General features: G+C 48.2%; 9 protein-coding genes across 9 annotated transcripts; 5 read left to right on the forward strand and 4 right to left on the reverse strand.

Annotated features, from left to right (window-relative positions):
• Positions 1 to 1,333: 1,333 nt before the first annotated feature.
• On the forward strand, positions 1,334 to 2,444 carry TRIVIDRAFT_110580 (uncharacterized protein; the record flags this gene model as incomplete). Its single annotated transcript, XM_014101250.1, has 2 exons — positions 1,334 to 1,428; positions 1,490 to 2,444. One exon carries the CDS (start codon positions 1,531 to 1,533, stop codon positions 2,332 to 2,334), a length of 804 nt encoding a protein of 267 aa, XP_013956725.1.
• A 1,072-nt stretch (positions 2,445 to 3,516) lies between these two features.
• On the forward strand, positions 3,517 to 6,700 carry TRIVIDRAFT_60638 (uncharacterized protein; the record flags this gene model as incomplete). The annotated part of the gene is made up of 3 exons (XM_014101251.1): positions 3,517 to 4,081; positions 4,136 to 4,160; positions 4,210 to 6,700. The coding sequence occupies 3 exons, from the start codon at positions 3,517 to 3,519 to the stop codon at positions 6,698 to 6,700; spliced, it is 3,081 nt and encodes a 1,026-aa protein (XP_013956726.1).
• Positions 6,701 to 7,149: 449 nt separating this feature from the next.
• TRIVIDRAFT_212891 (uncharacterized protein) lies at positions 7,150 to 7,994 on the reverse strand (the record flags this gene model as incomplete). The annotated part of the gene is made up of 1 exon (XM_014101252.1): positions 7,150 to 7,994. One exon carries the CDS (start codon positions 7,934 to 7,936, stop codon positions 7,655 to 7,657), a length of 282 nt encoding a protein of 93 aa, XP_013956727.1.
• A 1,101-nt stretch (positions 7,995 to 9,095) lies between these two features.
• Positions 9,096 to 9,920, forward strand: TRIVIDRAFT_212892 (uncharacterized protein; the record flags this gene model as incomplete). The annotated part of the gene is made up of 1 exon (XM_014101253.1): positions 9,096 to 9,920. The coding sequence occupies one exon, from the start codon at positions 9,153 to 9,155 to the stop codon at positions 9,321 to 9,323; it is 171 nt and encodes a 56-aa protein (XP_013956728.1).
• Positions 9,921 to 10,213: 293 nt separating this feature from the next.
• TRIVIDRAFT_221781 (uncharacterized protein) lies at positions 10,214 to 11,044 on the forward strand (the record flags this gene model as incomplete). The annotated part of the gene is made up of 2 exons (XM_014101254.1): positions 10,214 to 10,564; positions 10,646 to 11,044. 2 exons carry the CDS (start codon positions 10,214 to 10,216, stop codon positions 11,042 to 11,044), a joined length of 750 nt encoding a protein of 249 aa, XP_013956729.1.
• An 819-nt stretch (positions 11,045 to 11,863) lies between these two features.
• Positions 11,864 to 12,303, reverse strand: TRIVIDRAFT_221782 (uncharacterized protein; the record flags this gene model as incomplete). Its single annotated transcript, XM_014101255.1, has 2 exons — positions 11,864 to 12,176; positions 12,272 to 12,303. The coding sequence occupies 2 exons, from the start codon at positions 12,301 to 12,303 to the stop codon at positions 11,864 to 11,866; spliced, it is 345 nt and encodes a 114-aa protein (XP_013956730.1).
• A 446-nt stretch (positions 12,304 to 12,749) lies between these two features.
• TRIVIDRAFT_209165 (uncharacterized protein) lies at positions 12,750 to 16,709 on the reverse strand (the record flags this gene model as incomplete). Its single annotated transcript, XM_014101256.1, has 9 exons — positions 12,750 to 13,488; positions 13,540 to 13,884; positions 13,946 to 15,217; positions 15,293 to 15,424; positions 15,492 to 15,530; positions 15,583 to 15,795; positions 16,105 to 16,153; positions 16,289 to 16,520; positions 16,676 to 16,709. The coding sequence occupies 3 exons, from the start codon at positions 15,114 to 15,116 to the stop codon at positions 13,181 to 13,183; spliced, it is 1,824 nt and encodes a 607-aa protein (XP_013956731.1).
• A 2,580-nt stretch (positions 16,710 to 19,289) lies between these two features.
• TRIVIDRAFT_29113 (uncharacterized protein) lies at positions 19,290 to 20,619 on the reverse strand (the record flags this gene model as incomplete). The annotated part of the gene is made up of 3 exons (XM_014101257.1): positions 19,290 to 20,275; positions 20,326 to 20,459; positions 20,519 to 20,619. 3 exons carry the CDS (start codon positions 20,617 to 20,619, stop codon positions 19,290 to 19,292), a joined length of 1,221 nt encoding a protein of 406 aa, XP_013956732.1.
• A 2,294-nt stretch (positions 20,620 to 22,913) lies between these two features.
• TRIVIDRAFT_200820 (uncharacterized protein) lies at positions 22,914 to 24,935 on the forward strand (the record flags this gene model as incomplete). The annotated part of the gene is made up of 1 exon (XM_014101258.1): positions 22,914 to 24,935. The coding sequence occupies one exon, from the start codon at positions 22,914 to 22,916 to the stop codon at positions 24,933 to 24,935; it is 2,022 nt and encodes a 673-aa protein (XP_013956733.1).
• Between the last annotated feature and the right edge of the window lie 789 nt (positions 24,936 to 25,724).

Genomic DNA, 25,724 nt, shown 5'->3' on the forward strand with positions numbered 1-25,724 from the left:
CAGCAAAAAATAAACCACCTTGAACTCTCAACCAGGTGCTTGTATAGGAAAAGCCCAATGCGGGGGTCGAACCCGCAACCTTGAGATATGGAGATATCGCGACATTAGATCGTGTGCCTCTTAAGAGTCTCACGCTCTACCGATTGAGCTAACCGGGCCGGCGAAACACCGGTTGAGCTCGAAGGCGGATTTGTTGAAAGGCGGTTGCCTTAATGTTTATAATAAGGCTTCGCATAATAATCTCGGCCAGATTGAGACGCAGTTCAAATGTTACGGGTTGGGAGGCATGCTAGTACTGCCAGCTGGCCAGGCCCAGGCGCTTGAGCTATGCTTCGTTTACACAAACCTGTTGATAGGTAGGGTATATACGAGTGTATCGTACAGTTTATACGCAATGTGGTCACTCGATTGTTTCCGTTATAAAGCCATAAGCCCATCTCGATGTATGCTTTCGATTCTCCGAACTTAGTAGAACCGGTCCATGTCACACTAGGTACGTACCTATGTACCTTGGCACTTCGGAACGAGTACCTAGGTAGGTGCATGTACTCCGTAGTAGAATTGTAGTCAATATCTCAGAACTTACCAATGAGATGCAAGCCTCTCATTGATACTGAATGTCGCGGCCTATTCCTCTGTTGCCTGTCTAGCGAGCAGGGAATTGTTAAATTTTCCAGTGGACGTGCGTAATAGGATCAAGCCTCTGCCTGGGGCCTTTTTCGATATCCAAACTTTGACGCACCGCAAACCCAACCATGGTTTCCACCGCATTTCTCATAATGCAAACTCACACATAGCCATGTGAGCATCCTGGAGATTCCGAATCGGATTGTTTTCCCTTCTCCTTTCAGGACTCCTTTCAGGAGCGTAAGATGACGCTGTTTTTGTCATGTTATACCGCTAAATCGGGAATATGGGGGCTGCAATTTTCGGCACTCCAGCTCCCTGGTACATGTAGTGTGGGGTACCTAAGCTGTATAATGCTTCATACTATTGATCAATAATACTCCGTCTGCATCGGCATCCGAGTTTTGTTCAAAATGCCATCTTGATTTATAGTTTAGACTAACCCACCGACATGTATATAAGATTTGAAATCTGCATTAATGCCTACCCAAGTAGATAACGGCCTAAAGAGGGGCATGTTTCATTGATCTCACTCTTTATTCATTGGAATTTAGGGTTGTATTATTTCGGCATAGGTACCTAAAGCCTACTATATATCTTTCCTCATCTCCTCCCTTGGTTGATCTACATTTTTCATCATCATCATCGTCGTCGTCGTCACCGCCACTTCTAACTATATTACTTTCTTACATATAATTGTCAAGCGCCATTTCTTGCTGCTTCTCATTGTCTCCTCATGCTAGTTCCGCTATATAGGAATACGGAGGCAGTGAAGCTGTGAGCATTGCTATTATAGATCATGTATGACTTCCCCAGGTGCCCAAACATACACAACCATACCTTACAGTGCAGCCTTATTTAGATCCTTATCCTTCTGTTCGAGGTCGATTCATCCAATACAGAATGGGCGATAACAACACTTCCAACCAGCCGGTTGGCGACATGGCTCTATACAATTTGGAGAGAGTCAAGAAAAGCTTAGATGCCCTCGCTGATAAGCCTACATGGAACCTCAGCGACACGGCAGATTTCGATTGCATGCACTACTTGGGCGATATAGCCTTGGAGAAGGCATGCCAAACTTTGGGAATGCAACCGGGACAAACAGTTGTCGACATTGGCTCAGGCTTCAGCGCTACCGGCCGCTATTTGCATAAGCATTATGGCGTTGATGTGACCGGTATCGAGCTGCAACCCGAAATTCATCAATTCGCAGAGATCATCACCCAACGAAACGGCCTCTCTGAAGGCGTACGCTCAGTCAATGCCGACTTCACCAAGCTTACGATAGATACTCCTGTAGACTACATTGTCTCCTTCTTATGCATTCTACATATCCCCGATAGGGATACATTGTTCCAAAAGGCAGCCGACACCCTAAAGCCAGGAGGCAAAATCTACATTGAGGATTACTTTGCTCGAACAACACTTAGTGAAGACGCCGCCGACCAATTACGCAACATTCTGTTCTGCCCTCATCTACCGAGCCGTGATGAATATATACGCGATCTGACAAATGCAGGCTTCCGTGATGTTCAATTTGAGGACATGTCGGAGGAGTGGGCCAAATTCGTCCACGAACGGGCCATCAGTAACCGGCAGAAGGGAACAACAGCGGCACCACTTACTTTCTTCTACGATACAGTCGACGCATTATTTGCTGGGCGTCAGTTGGGAGGTGCGCGTATCACGGCCACCAAAGCGTGAGAATTTGGAAGCGGTGTGGAATTACTTGTATTTTTGGTTCAGCAACTGACTCCTATGTTTCCTATGTAATTGCCTTGTGTATGCTCGCAACCATTTAGCCACTATAACGAGTTGAGATGCATTTTGAATATGGTAATCGTAGGTACATGTACTTTGGAAATTTTGTGGTCATTTCACTGCCCGTCAAGACGTGTGCTCTGCTCTGCTCATTCTCATGCATCATCTGTTTGCGTGTTCTATTACTTCCATCATGGCCCACTGTGTAACTGCACTTCCATGCGCACAATGGCACTGCAAAATTAACTCTTGGAAAAAAAAAAAAAGAAGAAGAAGAAGAAGAAGAAGAAGAAGAAACCATGAAAGACAACGTGAGAATTCTCTTTCTGCAGCAAGTACTGTTGACACAAGCTGGAGGAGCAGTCGGTGTGCAAGAATGAAACCCCGCTTAATCACGAGACCTCACCACTCCCTGGACAACCGTGCAAGCACCAAGTGTGGGTGGGGCTGTGGACGCTATTGAAGGCCTGCGTTAGACTTCAAGTTCCTTGCAATGCAGAGCTTCCAAAAACTGTGAATCTAGAATTGGCTTGATGAGGGAGCATACAGAGTACGTGTATACATGTACATGATTACAAGCTTCGATAAGGCATAATATAACTTTCAATGCAAATTAGGAAACGATACTTTTGTAAAATGATAATCCATGGCCCTGCAATGATACGGAAAACGAATCCAGACACTCAGGAAGCCTGCGTGTAGACGCCATACATTGATACCTGTATCTACACCCATCAAGCAGATGCTCCCCAATACACAAAAGCCATTCACACTGCATCATACGCTGACACAAATTGCATTGCACTGCAGGCTCTCGACAGACCCCGGGAGTGTGTGTACCTTCATGATTTGCGAGTACCTAGATACATATGTTCCGGCGTGATCTTGATCCGATGAGCACACCATTAACCTCCCTCGCATGCATTGGCGCCTTGGTAATCTCTGCCTAATCGATGCCTGATGATTAAATTCGAATTGCTTAATTATCCCAGCTCTTCCGTTGCTCAATCTCAAATTATTCTTGTTTGTTTGTTTAAAAAAAAAATCCAAGATCCCTATAACTGCACTCCCACTAAGCTACCTCTTCAATAAATAATACTTGTGCTTCCAACCTCGTTCTTAAACATGCTTGATTTCAACAACGCAATTAGCATTGTACGTGCTACTTATCAAGTAATCGAACACGCGAGTGTTGTTGAAGATGCTACCAACGAGAAAGGGCAATTGTGCCGACAATTCGAGGGCCTGGGGGCGACATTAGAGAAATTGGAGAAAGCCTGCATTCAGTGTAGTGACGACGATCAGGACAGTTACCAACACATTTTAGACCAGCTGGTCCCCTACATGAATGATTTGAAGGAGAAATTTAAACCGGATGAAAACTCTCCGAGAGAAAGCATGGCGAATATCGTTTGGCCGAAACAGAAAGAATACATCGAGGCAGCGCTGAAGAAAATAGATGAATTGGACAGCGAACTTGGCTTACGACTGGCGGCTCAGCGGGCACCCGCAGAGCATGAGATTGACGAAATTATCGAAAGGCTTACACCTGATCTCGAGAAAAAATTATCAGCGGCGCCTCAACAAGTTCAGTTCATCACGCCTGGAACATGTAAAGAGTTCTGGAATACGCAAGAGGGTGTAGAATGGAAGAATTCAGAGAAAGGGTTTCTTTGGATCAGTGGAATTCGTAAGTCATTTACTCTCGCATGGCTTTGGTTGAAAGGCTCTAATAAGAAAACAGAAGGCACTGGTAAAACCGGTCTCGCGTGAGGATGTAAATCTCTTTTGTACAAGGGTCTGGCTGACAAAAAGCAGGGTTCATATTGGCGACACCCTCAGAAAAGAGGCAGGCAACCCTCCAGCTTTCTGTGTGGCACGTGTCCATTGTGATTATGAGACAATGAGTCTCCTCGAAGACCACATGGATGTTGTGATGAGCCTTTGGGTCCAGCTAGTCAAGTATACACCGGAGCTTGTATTTGACTCTGCACTCATTAAGCAATGGCGAGCAGACCTTTCGTCTGGTGGATTTGCATCGTACACAAACGCCATCAAACTGAAGATGGAGGCATTTGTCCAGACAATAACCCTAGTCGGGTCAGTGGTATTGATACTGGATGGTCTTGATGAAATTCCCGGGCAATACCAACACGACGTGGTGCAGCGTCTTATGGAGATCCAAGAGCGAAGCAATCAATGCCGCTTACTGATTACGTCTCGCCCTTATGCCAAGATCAAATCTCTATTTGAAGGGAAACCAAGATTCAACCTAGAAGCAAGTGATTCCGATATCAACCTATATTTACACGAGAGGGTCCAACGAACACAGCAAATACTTTTTAAGGGCCTCGATATGGCCGAATTTGTCGAAGACGTTATCCGAGAATTGATTTGCAAATGTAGTGGATCTTTTTTAATGGCGAAACTGTACATGGACGAAGTGCTGAGAGCAACGAATGAAACGGAATGCTGGAATATCATCAGAAAATTTCCAAGGACAGCCTCTGAAGCCTATAGTACAGGATTAAAGCGGCTATCTGAGGCAGCTATTCAACAGACATCTAATTCGCTCCCATGTCGGGCCATTCAAGCCTTGTTTTGGGTGGCTTATGCCAATGGTTTCCTACAAGAAAAGCATTTGAGACAAGCATTGGCCGTTGATCTCGAAGATACCGATTACGACAAGGAAAAGGAGGATTTGATGGGCCTTGACGCTCTATGTGGCGAGCTACTGATTGTCGACACTGAATCCGGAATGGTCAGTATTGGCCATAGAACAGTTGCCGAGTATCTTCTTAAGGGAGAAACGCGACAGGAGTGGTTTCCAAGCATTCGCGAGTACATTCCGACCATTTTGATGAAATATTTGTTGCTAGGATGTATGATGGAACCACTAGCCGATGCTGACTCAAAAGATGACTTTCGGACACGCCATCCGCTCATTCCTTACGCAGCTAAATACTGGGGGTGGGACCTGAAGCGTCTACTTGTAGAAAATACTCAGCTCTGGAAGAGTACTGAGGAGTTTCTCAAGGCTCCATTCTATCGGTGGAATGATGTTGTTAAACATGAAGTGGCAGAGATGATGCTGGCAAAGTCACTTCAGGCCCCCAGACCTTTGTTTCCCTCGGTCGGAGCGCTCGAGCGCTACGGTCTTACACCGGGCAATATTAATGGCGTCCATTGGATAGTGGTTTTTGGCCTCTCGGCTTTTACAAAGACCATCAATGATTACGAAACATGTTTTCCGGTCAAAAATCCGATCCCAGCGACCCCATTAGGGCTTACAATCTTATACGATCAACCGGAAATAGCGAAGATATTGCTTAGCCAAGGAGCTCATGTCAACTTATATGGGACCAACGGCCGCGCGCAACATCTAATAAGCCAGGTTTTGATCCTCTATCATGAAAGGAATGAACTCAAAAGTCTTCTCCTAGATCATGGTATGGACATGACACTCAGACAACCATATAATGATAAATCGCTTCTTGACATTGCTATGGACCTGTTAGTCGAGGACGGCTTAACAAGAGTTCTAGGTTCGAATGTGGAAAAATGGCCAAAAAATGCACAATTATTGCATTACCTTGTCAGACGGGGTTGTGTCGCTCAACTTAAACAGGCTATCAATCAAGGGCTTGATGTTAATCTCCCTTGTGATAACGGAAAGAAAGCCCTTGACTATGCTTATGAGCTTGGTTCAAAGACGATGATTGACACGCTGATTCAAAATAATGCAACTCCAGCGCTGCAGTGGCCCGCGGTTCAATCAGAATCATCTCCGTATCCTGTCAATTTTATTGAGACGAGTCTTGCGAATTCTGTGATAACAAAACAAAAATATTGGGGGAAACGTGACGCCCCCGTGACAGCAAACAGCTATGATGATCACAGCTATGATGATCACCCATATAAAGGACTGCTTCAAGTCGCTATTGATGACACGGTTCAATTACCGATCCAAAAAATCGTTGAGACAGTGTCAAGGAACCGACCCTGGAAGCGCTTTAAGGGCCCAGGCCCTTATTTTGGCTCTAAAGAAGCTCGGATCGAGGTACGCACTCATTTTGAAGGAGGGTATTCGGATAGCTTTGAAGTGCAGAGCAGCGTCTACGGCTCTCAAGAGTTCCGACTTCACACTAATATCTGGAATCTCAATGACCTCGAAGCCTCATTTCCACTGCGAGCAAACTGGATGAAGAATATTCAACGTGGAAGCATATTACAGGTAGTTACTTATATGCGCATTTTGGGTTTCGACTGCGATGTTGCTTTCGTACGGGTTCGCATATATGGAAGTTAGTCGGAGGAGAAGAGGCTACGTGAAGAATGCAAAATATTGTGTGTACCTACTATTAAATCGTTATCTTTGGTGTAAAATCGCATCGCGGCAAATGCAAATGGCAGATACGCCCAGTTTTATACATAGAAGCAAGTCAAAAAGATTAAAAAAAATTAACAAAAAAATAAACCACCTTGAGCTCCCAACCAGGTGCTTGTATAGGAAAAGCCCAATGCGGGGGTCGAACCCGCAACCTTGAGATATCGCGACATCAGAACGTGTGTCTCGTAAGAGTCTCACGCTCTACCGATTGAGCTAACCGGGCCGGCGAAACACCGGTTGAGCTCGAAAGGCGGCTTGTTGGAACAGCAGCTCTAAATTATTGATTATAAACTCTTGCTATTCCGTAGAAGAAACAACAATGGTAGGCTAATATGCGATGCATCTTTTTTGGCATCGAAAACGATCATACTGTTCTCCATGGTACGCATAGGCCCAACCTCAGCATGGCACACGCATCCGGCGGATATCAGGCGATTCCTTCTTCTGGGTCAGTGAAAAATTCAACGCTTGTTCATTTACGCCTTCCTCGAAAAATCTTGCGCCATTGAGTACAGGCAGGTACATACTACGTACATACCTATGTATGAAGAAACCAGCAGTATTGGCATCACTCCGGGCCTCTAAACTCGGCTTGATGAGGAAACATACCTATACTTGGCTACAAGCCTTGACCATCTACAAGTCCTGGCGAGGAACAACAGGAATCGCAATGGAGCTGGGAAATGAAGTTCCAGTCAAGATGCGATTAATGACGCCGGCATGATACGATGCATCGTACTCGCGCTCCCATCCCGCGGACATACAGGGCCCACCGGCGAGATTCTTGATGCGCAGCCAATTTCCCCTTTGAACACGTCCAGTGGCTGGCATTATCTCGACATCAATCTTGAACACTTCTCCCGGGACGAAGGGCTAGGTATCTTCGCGCCGATGAGTGTGCCAGGGGCGTTCTTTCGTGCTCCGCTCAGGATCGGTCGCTCGACGAGAGACTTTGAGGCATCTCCAAGTCAATGGGGCGACAGATCCCGGCTCGTACGTGCAGTACGAAACCTCTCGGTCTCCATCAATGACATGAAGAGCAACGAAAACGTCGGCGTTAGATGTTGTGGACGATGCCCACAGTGTTGCCCGGAAATGGTCCACCAACTCGAGAGCTTCCCTCGGCGGAGCTGATTCGAAAACGGCCATGGGCATTACTTTGTTCCCATTACCTACGTCACTCGAATATTCAGCAACTCCATCCTGGCTGGGTACGCCAGAAGAGATGTGTCCAACACCCGTGTTTGCGGCTTCCAACAACAGCTCGCGATATTCGGTAATGGGGGCGGGCCGGGTCGGCGCCATGCGCGCCGTTGGCAGCTCCTTGTACAGTTTCTTCCCCTTGAGTTACTGGTCGCAGAAAGCCTCCAGGTCAGGTTGGAAGCCTTTATACATGTAGCCAGGGTAAACAGCGTCCATGAGCTTTTTGACGCGCGAAGAGAGACTCGAAGCCTCGAATCCAGAACGAGGGTGAATTGTGCTGGCCATTCTTACAGCCGCTAAAACGGGTATGTCGATGCTGGGGAAGTTGGCAGAGAGAGCCCCTTCACCCTGATAATACTTGTCGGCCTACGGATGACTCTGAAGGCTACCAACATAATTTTCAACCTTAGTATCGGGGAGCTTGACCGGCAACACCAGTTCATTCCACCACCAGCGACGGTAGCTTCGAGAAATATCCCACCAGGGTATGATAGGTCACGGATATCGCCATCTGCAGAAGTCGAAGCTATTGCTTTCAGGGAGGGCGGATGTAACGCGGCTACATACATGCCACTGGGTCGTTGCGTTGTATGAGGCGCCAGTAGCGGCCGATATTTCCATCACTCCAGGGCTGTTTGGCTGCCCATTCAATGGCGTCGTAATAGTCCCGAGTCTTTTGTTTCGAGTAGGGATTCAATTTGCCCGGGACATTGCCTACGCCTCGCCCATCCACCAATGCCACGATATAGCCGCGGGAAACCCAAACAGATGGACAGGCGCTTGCGGCGTTATCACTGAATCTCCAGTAAGGATGCAAGTGTTGCCGATCTCCCTGAAACCAGGCATCCTCGCGCTTCTCACTTGTCTCACGATCTGCGTCGTCAAAGATGGCCCCTATGCGGAACGCCCTACCGTAGATCCTAAGCCTCATCAAGACAGGATACCTTCCAGCTTTATTTGGGTGCAATACGTCCGCGAGGAGATGACGCCCATCGCGGGTGGGGATTTTCACGTTTCTGAGGACCTTTATACCCGCCTGAGCACGTCGCAGATGGTTTCGAGCTTCTTCTACTCCTCGAAAACGGCGCCCAAGCTCGCTGAAGACGGCTTGGACAGCCGGGGCTTGCACAAAGGTGTGGATATCGGAAGTGAACGATATACCATCCACATGTCCACTCACAACATCGCGTACGGTATCGTCGATATACACGCCGTCTCCGAGGTTCCTCTGCGTTGCCAAGCTCTGGACGAAACACGCTCGGTTGACCGTCTCTGGAAGTGTCAAGTCCAGTTTCCTCAGCTCGGTGCCACTATCGCGGAGCGCGGCGAGCGCCAATGAGCAGCCCCCCGCGGAGCCGATAGACAACTTGCCGATGGAAAAGCTCACTGTTTCGCCATCTTGGTAGAAGAAACGTCCTTGCTCGTCAGCGACGCCTTGCTGGGAGTCCGACCGATATCCTGGGCCAACCAAAGGCCCATCATCAAACTGACCACCGAGAAGCTCAGGAAGTTTTGACTACGGCTTGGCCATTGGTTTCGGCAGCTCTACGCAGTTTGAGACTGTGTGATTCCCTACAATCAATAAACGTGCAAGGGACAGGTGGTCCAATAACCTTAACAGAAGACTTGAGGATAACGGCAAATGGACGTAGATGTCTCCATGATCTTCTCTATACCCAGTTTGGCCGCTCAAATAACAATTATACAGGCCTCTTCGATTGCCGAATGATATGCCGCTTCATGATACGCCGCTCTCCAACATTAGATATGCCGCCGTGCCTAATGAATCTCCCCGCTCGCGGATAAAAAGATTTTGTCTTTACTGCTGAGGGACTATAATACTATTAAACTTATGAATGAGAGAAGCAGTCGACCTCAATTTACCATCCAAGTAAAGCATACTGTCTACAACGCCCCTCCAATCAACAATTCCAACAAGTTTCAATACTTTAGCAACAAGAGTGAAAGATGCATCTCGTGACAGATTTCGCGGTAAAGGAAAAGTACAGCCATCATGAAGGGCTTGAAAACCACTTCAGGGAAGTTCAGTTCCCTCCGAAAGTATAGAAAACGAGTCATATCTGATGCTTGGGTCACAGATCCGAGGCCGTTCCCGGCGCGGTTCCTATTCCCAATAACCATGCGCAACTGCCCCCTCTCGGACTGCCAACGGAGAAAATGTCAGGAACGTCTTTAGTCGGCCCGTGAGCGCATAATCTATACACATACATGTATCGCATTGAATCCTCCCATGAGCATCATGAATTCACTCAGTGGAACCACCATCTCGAATACGCCAATCCACCCCCGGCCAAGAGCCTCACTCCAAACGCCGTGTCATGGCCCACCGTTCCGTGGCCGGAGAAGGGAGACTGGATTACACAGCGCTTGGTAGGCAGCAATGACGACCCTCAGCGGAAGACGGGCCTCTCCATCTGGTTCTTTAACGTTCACAAGGGTATGGATCCGCAAACCGTCTTCAGCAGTCTGGACGGCGAGGCTCTTATTGTCCCGCAGTTCGGGTCGCTTAATATCACGACGATGCTTGGCAAGATGCTAGTCAGGCACAACGAGATTGTCGTGATTCCGCGCGGCATTAGGTATCGTGTGACACTGCCTGATGGGAAGCCGTGCCGCGGTTACATCTGCGAGCTCTATTAGGGTCACTTCCAGCTGCCTGAACTCGGCATCATCGGAACGACTGGTCTGGCCAATTCATACGACTTTCATATACCAAAGGCATTTTTCGAGGGCCGCGTGGAAAAGGGGCCGAATGGTGATCAGATCGCCGTTGTCAACGAGGCGTCGGGATGGAACATAGTCTCGCGTCTAAACACTCAACTCTGGTGTTGTTCCCAACCCACATCCCCTTTCAATGTCGTCAGCTGGCAAGGCACGCTCTATCCTTACAAATACGACTTGGCCCGCTTCGACACCATCGCCAACATCCGCTACGGCCACGCCGATCCCTCAGTCTTTGTCGTTCTGACAGCTCCCTCCTTTAGCAAGGTCCCTGGAACTGCTGTGATTGACTTTGCCTGCGTCGGACCACGCTGGTAAGTCGCCGGAAACACGCATCCGCTGCCTTGGTTTCATTGAAACACGATGCAAGAGTTTGTTCTCGGCATCATTGACGACCAGCGTCTCGATACACCGCTGAATGATCCCAAGACCGACTTCAGCCCTTTCGCAGCCTTTATTAATAGAACAATGATACTGCAATATAGAAGGCTTTCAACTCCTTTTAGCCTGAGACATATATTCAGATCCAATCTGTTGGCTATGTTGGTCTAGAGCTACACAGTGCCCGAAAATACATAGGTATCCAATCCCCTTACTACTGTTGCTTGGCCTTTCCAACTTTGGCCTGCCCTCGAATCCATTCAAGTCGTTTTCAAAATCGGGCCTCATCAGTTCAATCATTTGGCTTGTTTTGCCGAATGTCAGACCTCCTAACCTACTCATGGGACGCAGCACCTAGATTACAAGTAAGCAACAAAAGTAATTTCTCTTTCAGAGAAAATATGGAAGTGGTTTCATTGGGGTACGGGAAGTTGTGAGACGGACTGCAGGATCTAGATGCTTCTTGCTCTCATTGATAGCATCCTCTCTCGCCCAAAAGCGGGTAGCTTCAACGAACACGAGGCAACCCGTCTTGACCCCAGGAGTGTTGCGGCTCGAGAACTCGCGAACACTCTCTAGACGAGCTTCTATACTAAAGACAGATTCCTTGACGCGCGCGCACGACACCGTTTGCAACCATGCACAGGAGTCAGGCCAGCAATATCGCACTCGAAGACACCTAGGGCGCACTCATGCTGGTGGCATTGATGGCCTCGATGAAGCCTTCGCTAACCATGTTTATGACGACTCTCTCGCCTACAAGAGGTCGATTGACGTATCCTTAGCTTCGGCCATTGAGCTCGACAGCCCAACAACCAAGATGGGCGGGTCTACGTTGACCATTTGGAAGAAGAAGCTCATGGGCGCTAGATTCTCGCTCGTGCCGTCGTGGCTCCGCGTTGAGATGAATGCAATGAGCGGCGGAACCACTCCGCTCACGAGCAATTTTCCATTGTCCATGATCTTACGGTCTGAAGTAAAGGGGTCGATGGCGATGTGTTTGGCCGTCGCGGCAGAGGCTGAGACACGCGCATGGGTGTGGTTTGGACCGGAGCCAAAGGTCCGGGCTCTGGAGTTTGAACCAAGGTTGGCGCGACATCATCCCACGGCGGTCGTAACGCTTCTTCTTTCTTGAAATCAGGCCGTCGTATTTTGCGTGCGTACGCAGCCTCAGTCGGCGGGTGTTCGGTAGCCATGGCGTAGGGAGGGAGGCGATTCGATCGAGGGAAAAGCGTCAACTGCCGTCATGCACCAAGTTGAACAGCGGGGTGGGATTCTTTTAGCCATCATAGTTTCAATATTATGTGAATGATAGATTCTAAGCAGCAGTAAGCTCGTAGTTTCCACCTGAGCGGGAGTTTTCTTCTCGTGTCATCCCAAGATGGCCCGTCAGAAGATGGTCCGCCCGACACTACAAGACACAACCAGTTTGCCCGACACAGCACCTGAACAGTCCACCCGAAATGAAAGACGGTTTGTGATCAGCATCTTTAACCATGCGCCGGCTATCCCTGAATTGGTTGCCATCATCCTCCACGAATACACGTGATGCATGGATCCCGCCGCACCTGATCAAAATCCCCGACGAAGGATCCTGCTCCCGCTTGAACACAGTCAACACGCTCTAAATGGAGCTGTGTATGTGATCTAAAAGTGAGTTCGTCTTGTATTTTATCTTGTATTCTACCCTTTGAGACGATTCCGATCCTAATCTGACAATCTTTCCCATTGAGATATGCCAACAAGGCAACCTTTCGAGCCAATACGCCATAAAACATGGTCCAAGAATTTCCTTCAGCCCACCCAGGCTCAAAACGAATGAACGAACGAACGATACCGGGCATTGCGTCCAGCGCTGGCCAAGAGAATTAAAGAGCAGGCACAAGTCATTTGTCGAGCACTGGACGAAAATGAGGAGTGCTTGATGCAGCTCGATCTATCGGGAGATGTTCAGGCGACATGGAGTGTAGTCTAGAGGCTCGCATGCTAGAAGTTCAAGACGATCATCTGTACAAAGTAACTGGTATAATTTTATCACACATGTCCGATATCTTGCAGAAGCAGCGTCGCGAATTAGAATTCAGTGTAGGCCTCTGGCCATATCCAGATTGGGTCTTCGGCGAGATAGTTAACGCTTGCAATTTCACCTTGGAGAATCTCTGCCTCTGTACTAGACTGTGTGTTGGGTAGCTGGTAAAGAGCGAGAGCAGGATCTATCGGGGCTTCTGAATGGTCGATTGAATTCGCCTCCTGTAGAAATGAAGCGTCGATGTGACCTGGAAAGCGCAAGACACGCGATACGATCCAGCGGTCGTCGTCATTCGGTTTGCCGTCAGTCCACTGGATATCAGTCAACTTTTCTTCGTACCGCCGGAAAGAACCTATATGTCGTCCATCAGTTCATGTTCTGTTTACATCCCATTGCAACATACTCAGCACGAATTGGCCAAGGGCCGAGAATTCCCCAAATCGTTCCAGTGTCATGATCAAGGTTTGCAAGGACAGCGACGCCTTCTCCGCCAGTTCTGGATCGGCTCGAGTGAATAGCTTGACGAGTAACTGGAGGCATGCGGGCACCCATAGAACGTAGGCAAGGTAGGGGCACAAGCGAGCCACATCTTCGGCGGACGAATCGCGAAGAATGGAGCAAACGGTCTCGGATGCAGACAGCGCCAGAGAAAACGCCTTGGCACCGGGCGATGCAGTACTGTTACTGCCCTGCCGTCGCTGGCGGGACAAATCGCGACAGTATTCAAAGATGTCGGAGGGTTTTGCGTCTTTAAAACCGCGAATCTTGTTCGAGATGGCAAAGAAACTAGATTCTGGTCAGTGGCAAACCTGCTGGGATGGGGCATGTCGAGACTTGCGATTCGAGCAATAAGCGTAGATGGAGATAGTCTGTCGAGACATTGTACTGCCAATCATATTCCGTTTTCGATTCTGTGGGCATATTCTGCTTGTAAAACGTAGCGCACTCTTCAATCTTGGTAAGGATATTGTGTGATTCAAGCTCACTGTCGTTGTTCATGGCCGCTTCGAGCATCTTCGCCCCAAGATGCATCGTCCTGAGCCGAAACGCCAGAACCGAGAGTTGAGGCGATACTGTCAGAGACGCTCGCAGGTCGTCGAGGCTCGCTGGTAGGAAATCTGATGAACAATGACGCCCTTGGAACCAATCCTTGTCGTCACAAGGAAGCTTCGTCTTGCATTTCCCCCAATCAATCATGCGCGGCCTCTCTTTTGTAACGCATACAAAATTCTCTAGATAGGCGATAACCCACCAGGTGCGCCGTAGCTCCTCTTTCTTAGCCCAGATAGACTTGCAGGCGTCGAAATCGGTGCCCCCCGGCGTGAGAATTATTTCATCATTGCCATCAACCTGATCCAGGCCACAGTCATGGGCCAATTGCACCGCCGTTGACAACAGGGAATACGTTCGACTGCTAAGCCCAATTCCCATTTGCGCAAACGTGATGATGGCGGCAGCTTGCACGACCCTAATTGAAGGCCTCTGTGTCTCGCCGTTTCCAGGCTCCAGCTTGTCCATTCTCGAGGTTTCGCTTATGAGGAGCCGGTTTGCCTGACTAAGGAAGCCTTTCCCGCGTTCCCATCGCTTGCGGTTCTTGTAGTAGACTTCCTCTGGCGTGCCGCTATTAGCGGATGCCCGGCGCAATAACATACGATCAAAGAGGTCGACTTCAGGATGCTCGGTGTATCTTGCCGCCACAGAAAACATGCTTGTCAGGATCAGGGTTGCGTGCTCGTCCATCACGTACGAGCCGCTTCCAACCCAGTCGACAAAACTCGGCTGGTGAAGCAGACGTATCTGCGGATGGACATGGTCAAAGAAGACGTCTATTAGATGAATGATGAGCGTGCTGGGAGGAAGAACAGAGTACTCTGCAGGAGAATCGCTCCACGACGCTAATGCTGTGGTCTCAAGCGTCGGGTCCAGGAGCAAAGAAGGCACAAATGTGTCCTCGGAGAAGGAGGATTGAGACCAAGCCATCTGCTCCGAGGTATTTGGAGTCCATCCTTCCCCCCATTCGCCATTCAATACGTCCTGGTGTTTTGAGCCTGAAGGCTGTGTTTCTTGGGGCGCTTGCAGCTCTAGTTAGGGTGGGTCAGAAGCCGCTGGACGCGCTGGATGCGTTCAAGTTGTAGATGCAAATCAAGTGCGCTCACCATTTGTATTATCATTCGTGGATGTTTCTTTCTTGTATCCCTTTCTTGGGCCAGGCTTCTGGGTGAAGGAAGGATAGACGCAATTTGTCCCGCTTTGAGTGCACAGAGAACACTGCGGCCTCGTTCCACTGCCTGGAGAAGCGCACATCACAAACATGAGCATCTGACGGCGATTTCACAACACAAGGTACCAACTTACATCTCTTTTTCCTCCTTTATCCACGATTGATTCAGTTAGCTGGCAATGGCCAAAAACATCGGGTAGAAACCAAACCAGGGGAGAATCTCACCGGCTGCAATTCTGGCAGGCTCGGGCCCGCTGGCCTCGGTGAGAGCTGGAGACCATTTCTAGCAGCGATTGAACTCCGCTGCCGGGATGGAGAAGCGCAAATCAGCAATTCAACAAGAAGCGCACCGCTTTTGGCCTCGTCAATAACAGACCGGCGGACTGCTTCGGCATTTCCAAGATTGCAAACAATCAGCTGGCAGGATTCCGTGGTAGACTAGGTAAGGTGCTGTATTGTCTCTCCTGTTCGCTTAGCAGATTAGTCAGCTCGATGCTACCTAAGATCCAATCAGTCTGAAGAGCAAACGCGTGAATCCTACGTGTGCATAAGCTGGCGGTAATTGACAGCGTTAGTGGGCATGGATGCCCCAAGTTAACAGACTCAGCTAACAAGGGGGACATGCATCTGCCCTATGATTATGGCCTGATGATGATGTCTCAGACAGCGTATTATCATTTTGACGAGGGCGTTTGACTGGCCCGTGATCAATTGATACTAGCTAGGTACCTAGGCTTAGTGACTAACCCTGCCAAAGCCCGGCTCGTTGATATAAACGAGGAATAATTCTTCAAGTCTAGATGGAAGAAGAAACAAGACAAGATTTCCCTTCAAAATGATGATGACCTCGTTGCGGTGGCTAGATCAAATGATTCCCTGACTTGTACTCCAGCCGTGGTCCTTATAGCGGTCGGACGGGCTGGGTTTCTACCTAGCACTACTGTAATATGGTGTTTGGGTGTTGGTCGAGCCAGTGCAAAGGCGGTTTAGGGGCGGGCCTAGGGGTAATGGTCGGATTGTCGGAATCTGAGCCGGCAGCGGCCTGGCTTTAGCGGGCTTTTCTAGTTGCAGCTGGGGTGGCGGGGTTATTATTGGGTTCCAGATTGTAATGCTTCCATCTATGCTTTTAGCAGCGAGGTTAGAGACAACTTCGAGGTACAGTACTGAAGATATATTTATAGAAAGCAGCACTGTGTTTTCTTTATCATTACATAGGTAGCTGTGTGTAGCAGCTGGGCAGCATTTTCCTTTGTACTAATACAAGGCTCTGTGTAAACTCAAATCGTATGGTCAATACGTCTCATCCGAGAGTTCTTACACGGAGGAACCAGGGGAGGCGCATGATGTTGCATCTTTAAGAATCAGACATGGTCCGTTATCTATGAATATATCTTCAGAACCTTCCAAGAGTCAATTGATCAGCCATCTACTACCTAGTAGTACATGTAGGCAATACGTACATCATGGCATCAAACCCATCGTTCGACTTCATCGTTGTAAGGGGTAATATCCGACTTCACTCATGACGTGGCTCCATTATATGCACTGATCAGTGGAATATAGCTGACCCTGCTGGTTGTGTCATAGCCTCTCGCTTGGCCAAGGCATCATCAGCGCCTCACGTGCTTCTACTCGAGGCCGGCGTGGAAAACAACGGGCTTGCCCATAGGGTTCTCGGTCAAAGAATGACGCTCTGGAACTCTGATGGCGCTACACCAATGACCTATAGATACAAAAGTGCTCCTGAGCCCGAACTAACGGATGAGAGATTCTGATGGACCGAGGCCGTGGGCTTGGCGGCTCTACAACCATCAACGTTCTTGGCTGGGACTTCAGCAGCCGCAAATTCAGATACCGATACATGCGGACCTGTCCATGTATCTCTCCCTTCGACATAGACGCCTGGCTTGGAGCTCCTCTCTAGCGTAGCAGAGCAATATAGTGTAAGTATATTCACGAATCGTCAATTGGCTATCGTTAGGCTAACATCATATAATTAAAAACTTCCTATGTTGCAAGATGTTAGCTCTGGAGATCTTGGACTGGGCGTCCTTGCCGCGACGTCGTACAACGGCCTACGGGTAATGGCCGATTCAGCGTACCTCCCAATTTGATCATCAAGACCGAATCACCTGTGGTCACCTGTGGCCCGGATTCTGTTTGACGGAAAGACGGCTGTAGGGGCGGAGCTAACCAATAGCACGCAATGTAGGTTGACACCCCAGGCGGTTAAAACAAATGGCACCCAAACAAACAATGCCATCTTGCATCGTCCAACCACGCGCGAGTATTGCATGCCTCAAAACACAGCCTCACTGCTTCATTTGTGCCACATATAAGGCAGTCTTTCGCCGGGTTCTTTTCGGGCCTGTCCCGTTTTCGACTGTCCGTCACCGATTTTTTGGGGTGCCAGCAGGTTGTTGCGTTGTCCCGTTCCTGGAGTATCTGCTACTATCGCTAACTTCTGCTACTATGGCTAATTTCTACTACTATCGATAGGTGCTATCTGCTACTATCCATATATTCCTCTAATATCTGCTGTCATTACTACCCAGGCTGCTTCAAATTTAAAAATAGGATTCTGAACAGCCAACTTGGGGTGCTGAACAGTCACTCCCTATATCTAGCACGGCTCCCACCTCTTGCACTCAGCGCCAGTTTTCTCCTTCAACCATCGCATCATATCCATCGCTTGCAGAGTTTTTTTTTTTTTTTTTCAGTCCTCACTACACAAAAACTTATTCGGTCTTCGTCTGCCGACCATTCTATACCTATTTATACATTGGACACAGTTTGTTCTGCATATTTTGCCGCTCTGCCCCTCAAGGTTTTTTGGTCGCGTGTGATGCTAATATTATTGCAGAAAATGCGGCGAATCAACGGGCATATTTTTCACGCATCGTTGCTTGGAGAGGCGTTGGAGTTGTGTGTTTATTATTGGCTGATAGACGGGTGCAGGTAAACACCAAAAAAAAGAGGTTCAACTACATCACAGGGCGGTGACGCCGGGCAAGAAGAGCGAATTGCCAGTCGAATTCGATTTTGGCCGTTTTTAGCGTTGGAATTTTGTCCCATTAAAGAAGCAAAGCAAGAAGCTACAGATGCGGCACAAATGAAGCAGTGAGGCTGTGCTTTGAGGCATGTAATAGTCGCGCGTGGTTTGAGGATGCAAGATGGAGCTTGACATTGTTTGTTTTGAGTTCCATTTGTTTTAACACGCCTGCGTTGGACCGGACTTCCGCGTCATCGGCGTTGAGAACCTGCGCGTCGCAGATATGAGCATCTTTCCCGTGATTTTTGCGGTAAGCTTCGGTAACGCGAGTGAAGCTTTCCGGCAGAAGTTGAACTTAACTTTGTGTATAGCAATCACACCCAAGCCAGCGCATACGTGATTGGCGAAATTGCCGCCGAGAAAATTATGGGCAAGCATGACTTGAAATGTATGATACCAAAGTCAACCGCTTTGGTTAAGCCACTATCTCCCTGTTTTGCTGAGATTGGATATTGAAGCGCCATTTTGGAGTTCCTACTCTCCCGATTCTCCGTTGCGTATGTCTGAGTGTACGGTTCTAGACATCATCCAGCTGGACAGGTACATTGGGTAGCTTTGTATAATAAGGTACTGTAGGTAAAGGAACGTCTCTTACTTTGGTACCTTTGTACAACGATCCATAGCAAAATGTAGAGAGAGAAAAACTGTCGTACTTATGTTTTCAGGGGATATAGTATTCGTTGCTATAGATGTGATACATGTATGGAAATTAGATGAGGATGCCAGATTATCTAAGCTGGTCCCAAGTATGTAGACAAACAAAATGTAGATAATAGACAAAGGGATAATGGTATATCAGAACGGATAGGGAAGATGTAAAGAAAGGGCCTCTAACTCCGCATCAATGCCAGAAGGGTCAACATTAACACGTCCACCAACATTACCGGAACGAACTCGTCGGCCGGGGCCCTAGTCCGCTCTTCTCATATGCCATGTCAATCATCTTCATCTGGGCAATAGAGTCCTCTCTTTCGATCCACTGCTGCGTCTTGCGACCCTTGACCTTGTTAACAAACTGCTCCAGCTGATGTCTGTACGACATCCAGTGGACCTCGCCCGGTAAATCGGCAAACTCCCCACCGGCTTCTTCCCAGGTGTAAGCCTTACGAGAGGTCGTCTTTTCCCACTTCTTAACAACAGCGCCCTCATTGGTGCAGATCTCATTAATTTCCTTGATATCGATGCGGTGCCAGAAGACACCGTGGACGAGGCCCTGAAGCGTCAGCTCGCGCCTCTGGTACTGCTGCTGGCCAGCCGGCAGACTACTGTTGGGGATGATAGCTTTCTTGGTGGTGACAACGACCCAAGAGGGCTTAATGATGGTCTCACCCATTAGGGTGGTGGATGCGACGCCTGTACCGCCATTGGGAAAGCGTAAGGTAGCCTTGACTTCGTAGTCACACTTGTCGTGGATGCCATCGGTATACGACTTGACATCGCAACTAAGGCATTCCTCGGGGGTTTCTCCAAAGAGCAGACGGAGAGCGGCAAAGTTATAAGTACCCATGGCCATGATGGAGCCTCCAGACAGGTTGTAGTTGAAGTGAATCTGGTCTTTGCTACTGGCCCACCAGGGGATCATGGACCGAGTCTCAATGTGCTCGATTTCGGTGGGGTCGACAAGGGAGTGGAACAGGGCCCAAGAAGGGTGGAAGCGACTGTGAAAGGCCTCGAGAAGCACAGGTCCGTTGGGTTGGTCCAGCTCTGGCAGATTGAAGAGAATCTCCGCCTCGGTCGAGTTAGACACGGAGGGCTTCTCGAGAAGGACATGCTTGCCGGCTCGAATGGCGCGGACAGCCCACTCGAAGTGGAGGCCGTTGGGCAAGGGGATAAAGATGGCATCAATGTTGGGATCGTCGAGGATTTCTGACAGAGAGTTAGCTTGGTTCTGATGGGAGGGATTGATGCTTGTCTACCTTGATAGGTGTCTTTGATGTCTGGGATGCCGTGAGATTTTGCATACGCCTCAGCCTTTTTGCGATCACGGGCACTGATGGCCTGGATGATGACTTCGGGATGTGACTTGGCAGGGTTGAAGAGGGCAAGGGGGCTGTCGTCATGTATTAATTAGCCAAACATGTTATTGGAAAAGGGCATTGATGGACTTACGCAATGCCAGCCGCTCCCAAAACGCCGAATCTTATAGCATCGCTGCTCTTTGGGGGCGTGGGCGGGTTGAAGCATTGCCAGATGCGACTGACGAGAGCCATGTTTGGAGCTTGTTGTTGTTGTTGTTGTTGTTGTTGTTGGTAGTGTTGGAAGACGCAGAGAAGATGTGAGTAAAGAGATTGGGAATGTCAAGGAGTTTTTTGTAGAGGAGAGGGCGTTGTCTGGCGAGGGAAGTCGAATGCATTTTCGATCCAGTCGGCCGCTGCGTTTAATATGCGAAAGCAGGGCGTCTTGATGACGAGCTGCGGAAATTAATCAATGCCATGACGATTCTTTCTTCTGCTTGCTTGCGTGTCCCCCCGATTTAGCCCTCTAGTTGACGCAGAGGAACAGAGAGATCCCAAGGAAAACGTCAACAGAGACTCTCGAGACGAGACCGATCGGATAGATTTGGAGGTGGTGGCTGTTTTTGTGGCGTTTTGCAGATGCTACCAACCGACCAGGGGAAGTCCGTTGGCGCTCTCGGATTGGCTGATTAGCACTCCTGCCCCTGTAAGATACCGGGAGGCCCCTGCCGGTGGGCGTCAAACCCCCTGTAGACGCGCTGTCAAATGGGTGCCCAGGTGGTGTTTTTAGCGCCATCTGGAATCGAATTGCACCGTGCCGGATTTTGTGGCTTGACAGGGGATTTGCCTGATTTGCCTGATGCTCCTCCACCAGAGTTCCGCAGGTTCATGTTTTTTTCTCCGTCCACCGGAAGCTGCCGACTCGAATCCCGACCTAGAGTACATGTATGTAAATGTCCGGGTGCACTGACAAAGCGGTAAACTCTGGCCATCCAGTGCGCCGGCAAAGCTACAGCGGATGTGGCGCTTATCCCATCGACTTCACTGGAGTTTTGATTGCGCTTCAATCCCATTCATGTGGCTTCCATGTGGCTATAATTACCCGCGCCAAATCACACTCCCTCAACGACGGAGTCCACCAACATTATAATATCGCCTGCATCAATGCGCCAGACTTTGGAGTCGTCATCACCTCCGGGTATCTCAAGCGAGCGAATCTTGCAAGGTGTTTTTTTCTTTCTTTTTCAAGGTTCTTTTTTTCCCCGTTCTTCTTCCGCCAGTACATGTAGTCTCTCATGGGCCGTTTCCCTTTTTGGCGCCACAGTTTTATATTCTCACGAGCATCAATCGCAAAAGCCGTTCCATGTATATCTGCCGTGCCCGTATGTTGTGATGTCAATCCCACGAGTGCTGCTCAATAGAGAAGACACAATTTCCCAAATGTTTCCAAGGTTTCTTATTGCTGTACTGTAGCATGACTGCATAGCTACCCACTACTTGGGGAGGTATGTACCCAAATATGATAACAAGAAAATTGCGCCTTGACTGAATAAACTCCGATAAACTTTATAGCGGTTAGTATTAATATCCCGATGAAGCGCACGCGCAAGCTTATTGGCTTAGCAGCGGGATGGTGTTACGGTGTCTTCTCATGTGTCGTAGATACATGTAGGGACATTGACTATCAAGACGAACTCAACTTCCATACCTGTACCTGACCTAGACATATATACTATCTTCTCAGTACTCTAAACATCCATCATCCAATTCATACTGCCTGCGGTCTATTCTTGCAAGCTTTCATTCTTTGGGGAATTGTTTACAAGCTTTCTTATGCCCACCAATCGCTGTTGGGAAGGGAAAAGAGTTCACAAGGAGATATCTCGAAGGAAGAATCCGAGTGGAGGCAAATATCAACAAGAAGAAAAAGTCATGGCGCAGGAGATAAACGTTATCCTCATCATCACAGAATCGTACAATTAGTCACGGATAAGTGTATGTATCAAGTAGACTGTGATACTTTGTAATATCATGGCTTCTTCGTCCTGTTTCTTCTCGGCCGCGACCTTTCGACATCCCCACTCCGTGTTCACATTTCTTATCAGCAAGGGCGCCATAGGTACCCCCTTTATGCGTCATCTCTACCAAGAGAGGTGTAAAACGAGAGAAATTGAAATTCAAACATGAGAAGAAAGATCAGAAACGGGGCATACAATTGCGCCTTTGGTACGAGTGTATCAAAGTATTTGAAATAGCAATGCGCTTAGGTTTTCGGACCTTCAACCTATCATCCTCCTTTCTTTTCAATCTTATAGTTTGGTGACTCCCATAGAGCAAGCCACATACATCTATATACAGTCCGTATTCAAGCTTTCCCTAATAATCTGTGTTCCTCTCTTAGAGTTTGAAGAGTGGAAAATCCTAGTCAACAAGACCTATATAAAGAAACAAGAATCCCCCAAGCCCTCCTCTCCAAAACAACCATTCTTCCCAAACCCAAATCTCTTTCTCAAGAATACTTCCTGGTTGATATCGTCACTTCCACAAACATGTTTGACAAGCAGCAAAACGGCGATGCCTCTGACATTACTGGCTCCAACGAGGAGCCCCCCCAAGATGAATACTCGCTAGATGGGTTCTATGGCTGGCTACTAGCTGCCTTGGATGATGATACCCCGCAAGACGCTACATCAACACAAGTCCCAGGTGGAATTGTCGTAAACGGCAATGGCCTCGTCAACGACCCCGAGCTCCAGATCCAGCACAATATGAGCCTTCTGGCCGCGGCAACCAGAACGGATCCCTTGGACGTCGAAGCTGATATTCAGTTCGTAAATCCCAGGGACCTCCAACTTAATAATCAGGTCACCATAAATTCCAGGGACATCGAAGCTGATGATCAGTTCACCATGGATCTCATGGACGTCGAAGTTGATAACCAGCCTACCACGAATCTTATGGCCATCGAAGCTGATAATCAGTCCATCGCGGATCCCTTGGACGTCCAAGATCAGTTCACTATGAATCTCATGGCCATCGAAGCTGGTAATCAGTCCATCGCGGATCCCTTGGACGTTCAAGATCAGTTCACCATGAATCTCATGGCCATCGAAGCTGATAACCAGCCTACCACGAATCTCATGGCCATCGAAGGTGATAATCAGTTTACCACGAACCTCATGGCCATGGGAGCTGATTTTCAAACCATGAATCTCATGGAAATCGGAGCTTATGATCAACCCGGCGAGCATAATGCTTCTATTAATGCCGACTTCCAAGTCGCACATAGTAGCTCTGAGGAGCAGCAAGAGCAACATCAACTACAACAAGAACATCAACTACATCAAGCGCATCAAGAGCTTCAAGAGCTTCAAGAGCTTCAAGAGCTTCAAGAGCTTCAAGAGCTTCAAGAGCTTCAAGAGCTTCAAGAGCTTCAAGAGCTTCAAGAGCTTCAAGAGCTTCAAGAGCTTCAAGAGCTTCAAGAGCTTCAAGAGCATCAAGAGCCTCAAGAACATCAAGTACATCAAGTACACCAAGTGCATCAAGTACATCAAGTACACCAAATGCATCAAGTGCATCAAGTGCATCAAATGCATCAAATGCATCAAATGCATCAAGTACACCAAGTGCATCAAGTGCATCAAATGCATCAAGTGCATCAAGAACAACAGCAACAGGAGCTGCTGCTGCAACTACAACCCCAGAACCAGACGCCTCCCGAGAACGACGACATAAATAGGTTCACACTGGTTAGAGATCGCTGCCGGGCGGTTTATAACGCAATCTGCGGCATTGTTAGGAGTATGAACCAGTCGTTTAGAGATGGAAATCAGACGACCGCCCAGATCCTAGACCCTCTTCGAGTTGGCCCCAGAACGCTTCGTTGGATCCAACATTGGCAGAATTTGGCCGCCGAGCATCATATAACAGAATCTTTGCAAAATGACGCCATAAATCCCAACAACAGCACCACCAACTACAATTTCTTCGATTGCCTGTTGATCAGAGCTCTCTGTCCCGCGCGTGACTTGGTGAGCATCATAGGGCGTCTTCGCAATAGAGGATTCTTACAGGGAAACGGAGTCCATGAGATTGACATCGACTTGCGTCGACTCATCGTTGAGTGCCACGCAGTCACTCTCGGCGCTTTTAGTGCACTGTTGTCTGTTCTACAGTGCGATCTCAGTCTTCTGCCAATCCTCGAAGCACCTGGCACGACTCGTGCTGCTATCTATCCGGCTCAGCGCGACGCATTAGTTGAAGTTGTGAGAGCCATGACGGACGCTATTTATCAACAAATCTCCACTGTTCACTCAGTCTTGAGCAGACTCCCTCAAATGCGCTTCTTGCGACCACAGCAACAAATAGAGGCTCTTGCCGAACTGCCGTGGCCGCTGATAATGGAATCGGCATCACTTAGATCACACGTCTTTCCATCGGTGCAACCCCTGGGAGGAGTCCCACTGGACCCTATTGCATACTCCAGTGCCATCGAGGCATTTATCACTGAGAGAGAGAGAGAGGTCTGCGGTATACTTCGCGCTATTCAGCAAAGAATCCCTCCAGCATAATGCCTAGGTAGAAGAATTTTATTCTTTTTTTTTTCCTTTACTTTTCTATTCTTTCTTGTTTTCCTTCTTCTGCTTTGTTTGTTTTGTTCTTGGTTTTTGATTCTTCAAAAATTCAAGCTGAAAACAATAATTCAAGCCGAAAAAGAGATACAAGGGGGGAACATTCATTCATTTCACAAAATCTGTAATATTCTTGTGTCTTTTCTTTTTAATTTGTTTTTTTTTATGGTGCCATGAATTTTAGGTGTGCATTGGATAGGGAAAACTCAGAGTGTTGGAGTCTGTGACTGTCACGCGAATGATGTACGCTATTTTGTTACGTCCGTAGTGCTATTTAATTTATAAATAAAAAAAAAAAAAAAAAAAAAATTGTTAATACTGCACCTAGGTTTTCAGTATGAAGTGCTTAAAAGCCAAGATTTAAACCACTGTTGCTAAGCTTTTCGTTCTTCAGCTATGTACTGCTTGAAGCTGCAGTGCAACGTCTTGTTTTTCCTGGATGGTTGAAGTTGCTATGCCCTCCCCCCAATGGCATTTACTCTATAATTTATCGTGCATATATTGTCATATCAGAAAATGCCGTTAAAATTGGTTACTATTACTGGATCCGCGATTCTCTATTGCTGATAATGTCAACATACTCTTCGAGCTTCGTTTTCATTGAGTGTCTAAACCAGCCCGCTTCCATCCGTAACTACCTAGGTGGCGTGCACGCATTCTATCTCATCATCATACTTTGATCCTGTCAACAGAAAAAAAAACCCATAGCAACAGCCCAGAAGGAGGCCT

This window comes from Trichoderma virens (assembly GCF_000170995.1).
Source record: "Trichoderma virens Gv29-8 chromosome Unknown TRIVIscaffold_6, whole genome shotgun sequence".
In the NCBI taxonomy this organism is placed as follows: Eukaryota; Fungi; Ascomycota; class Sordariomycetes; order Hypocreales; family Hypocreaceae; genus Trichoderma; species Trichoderma virens.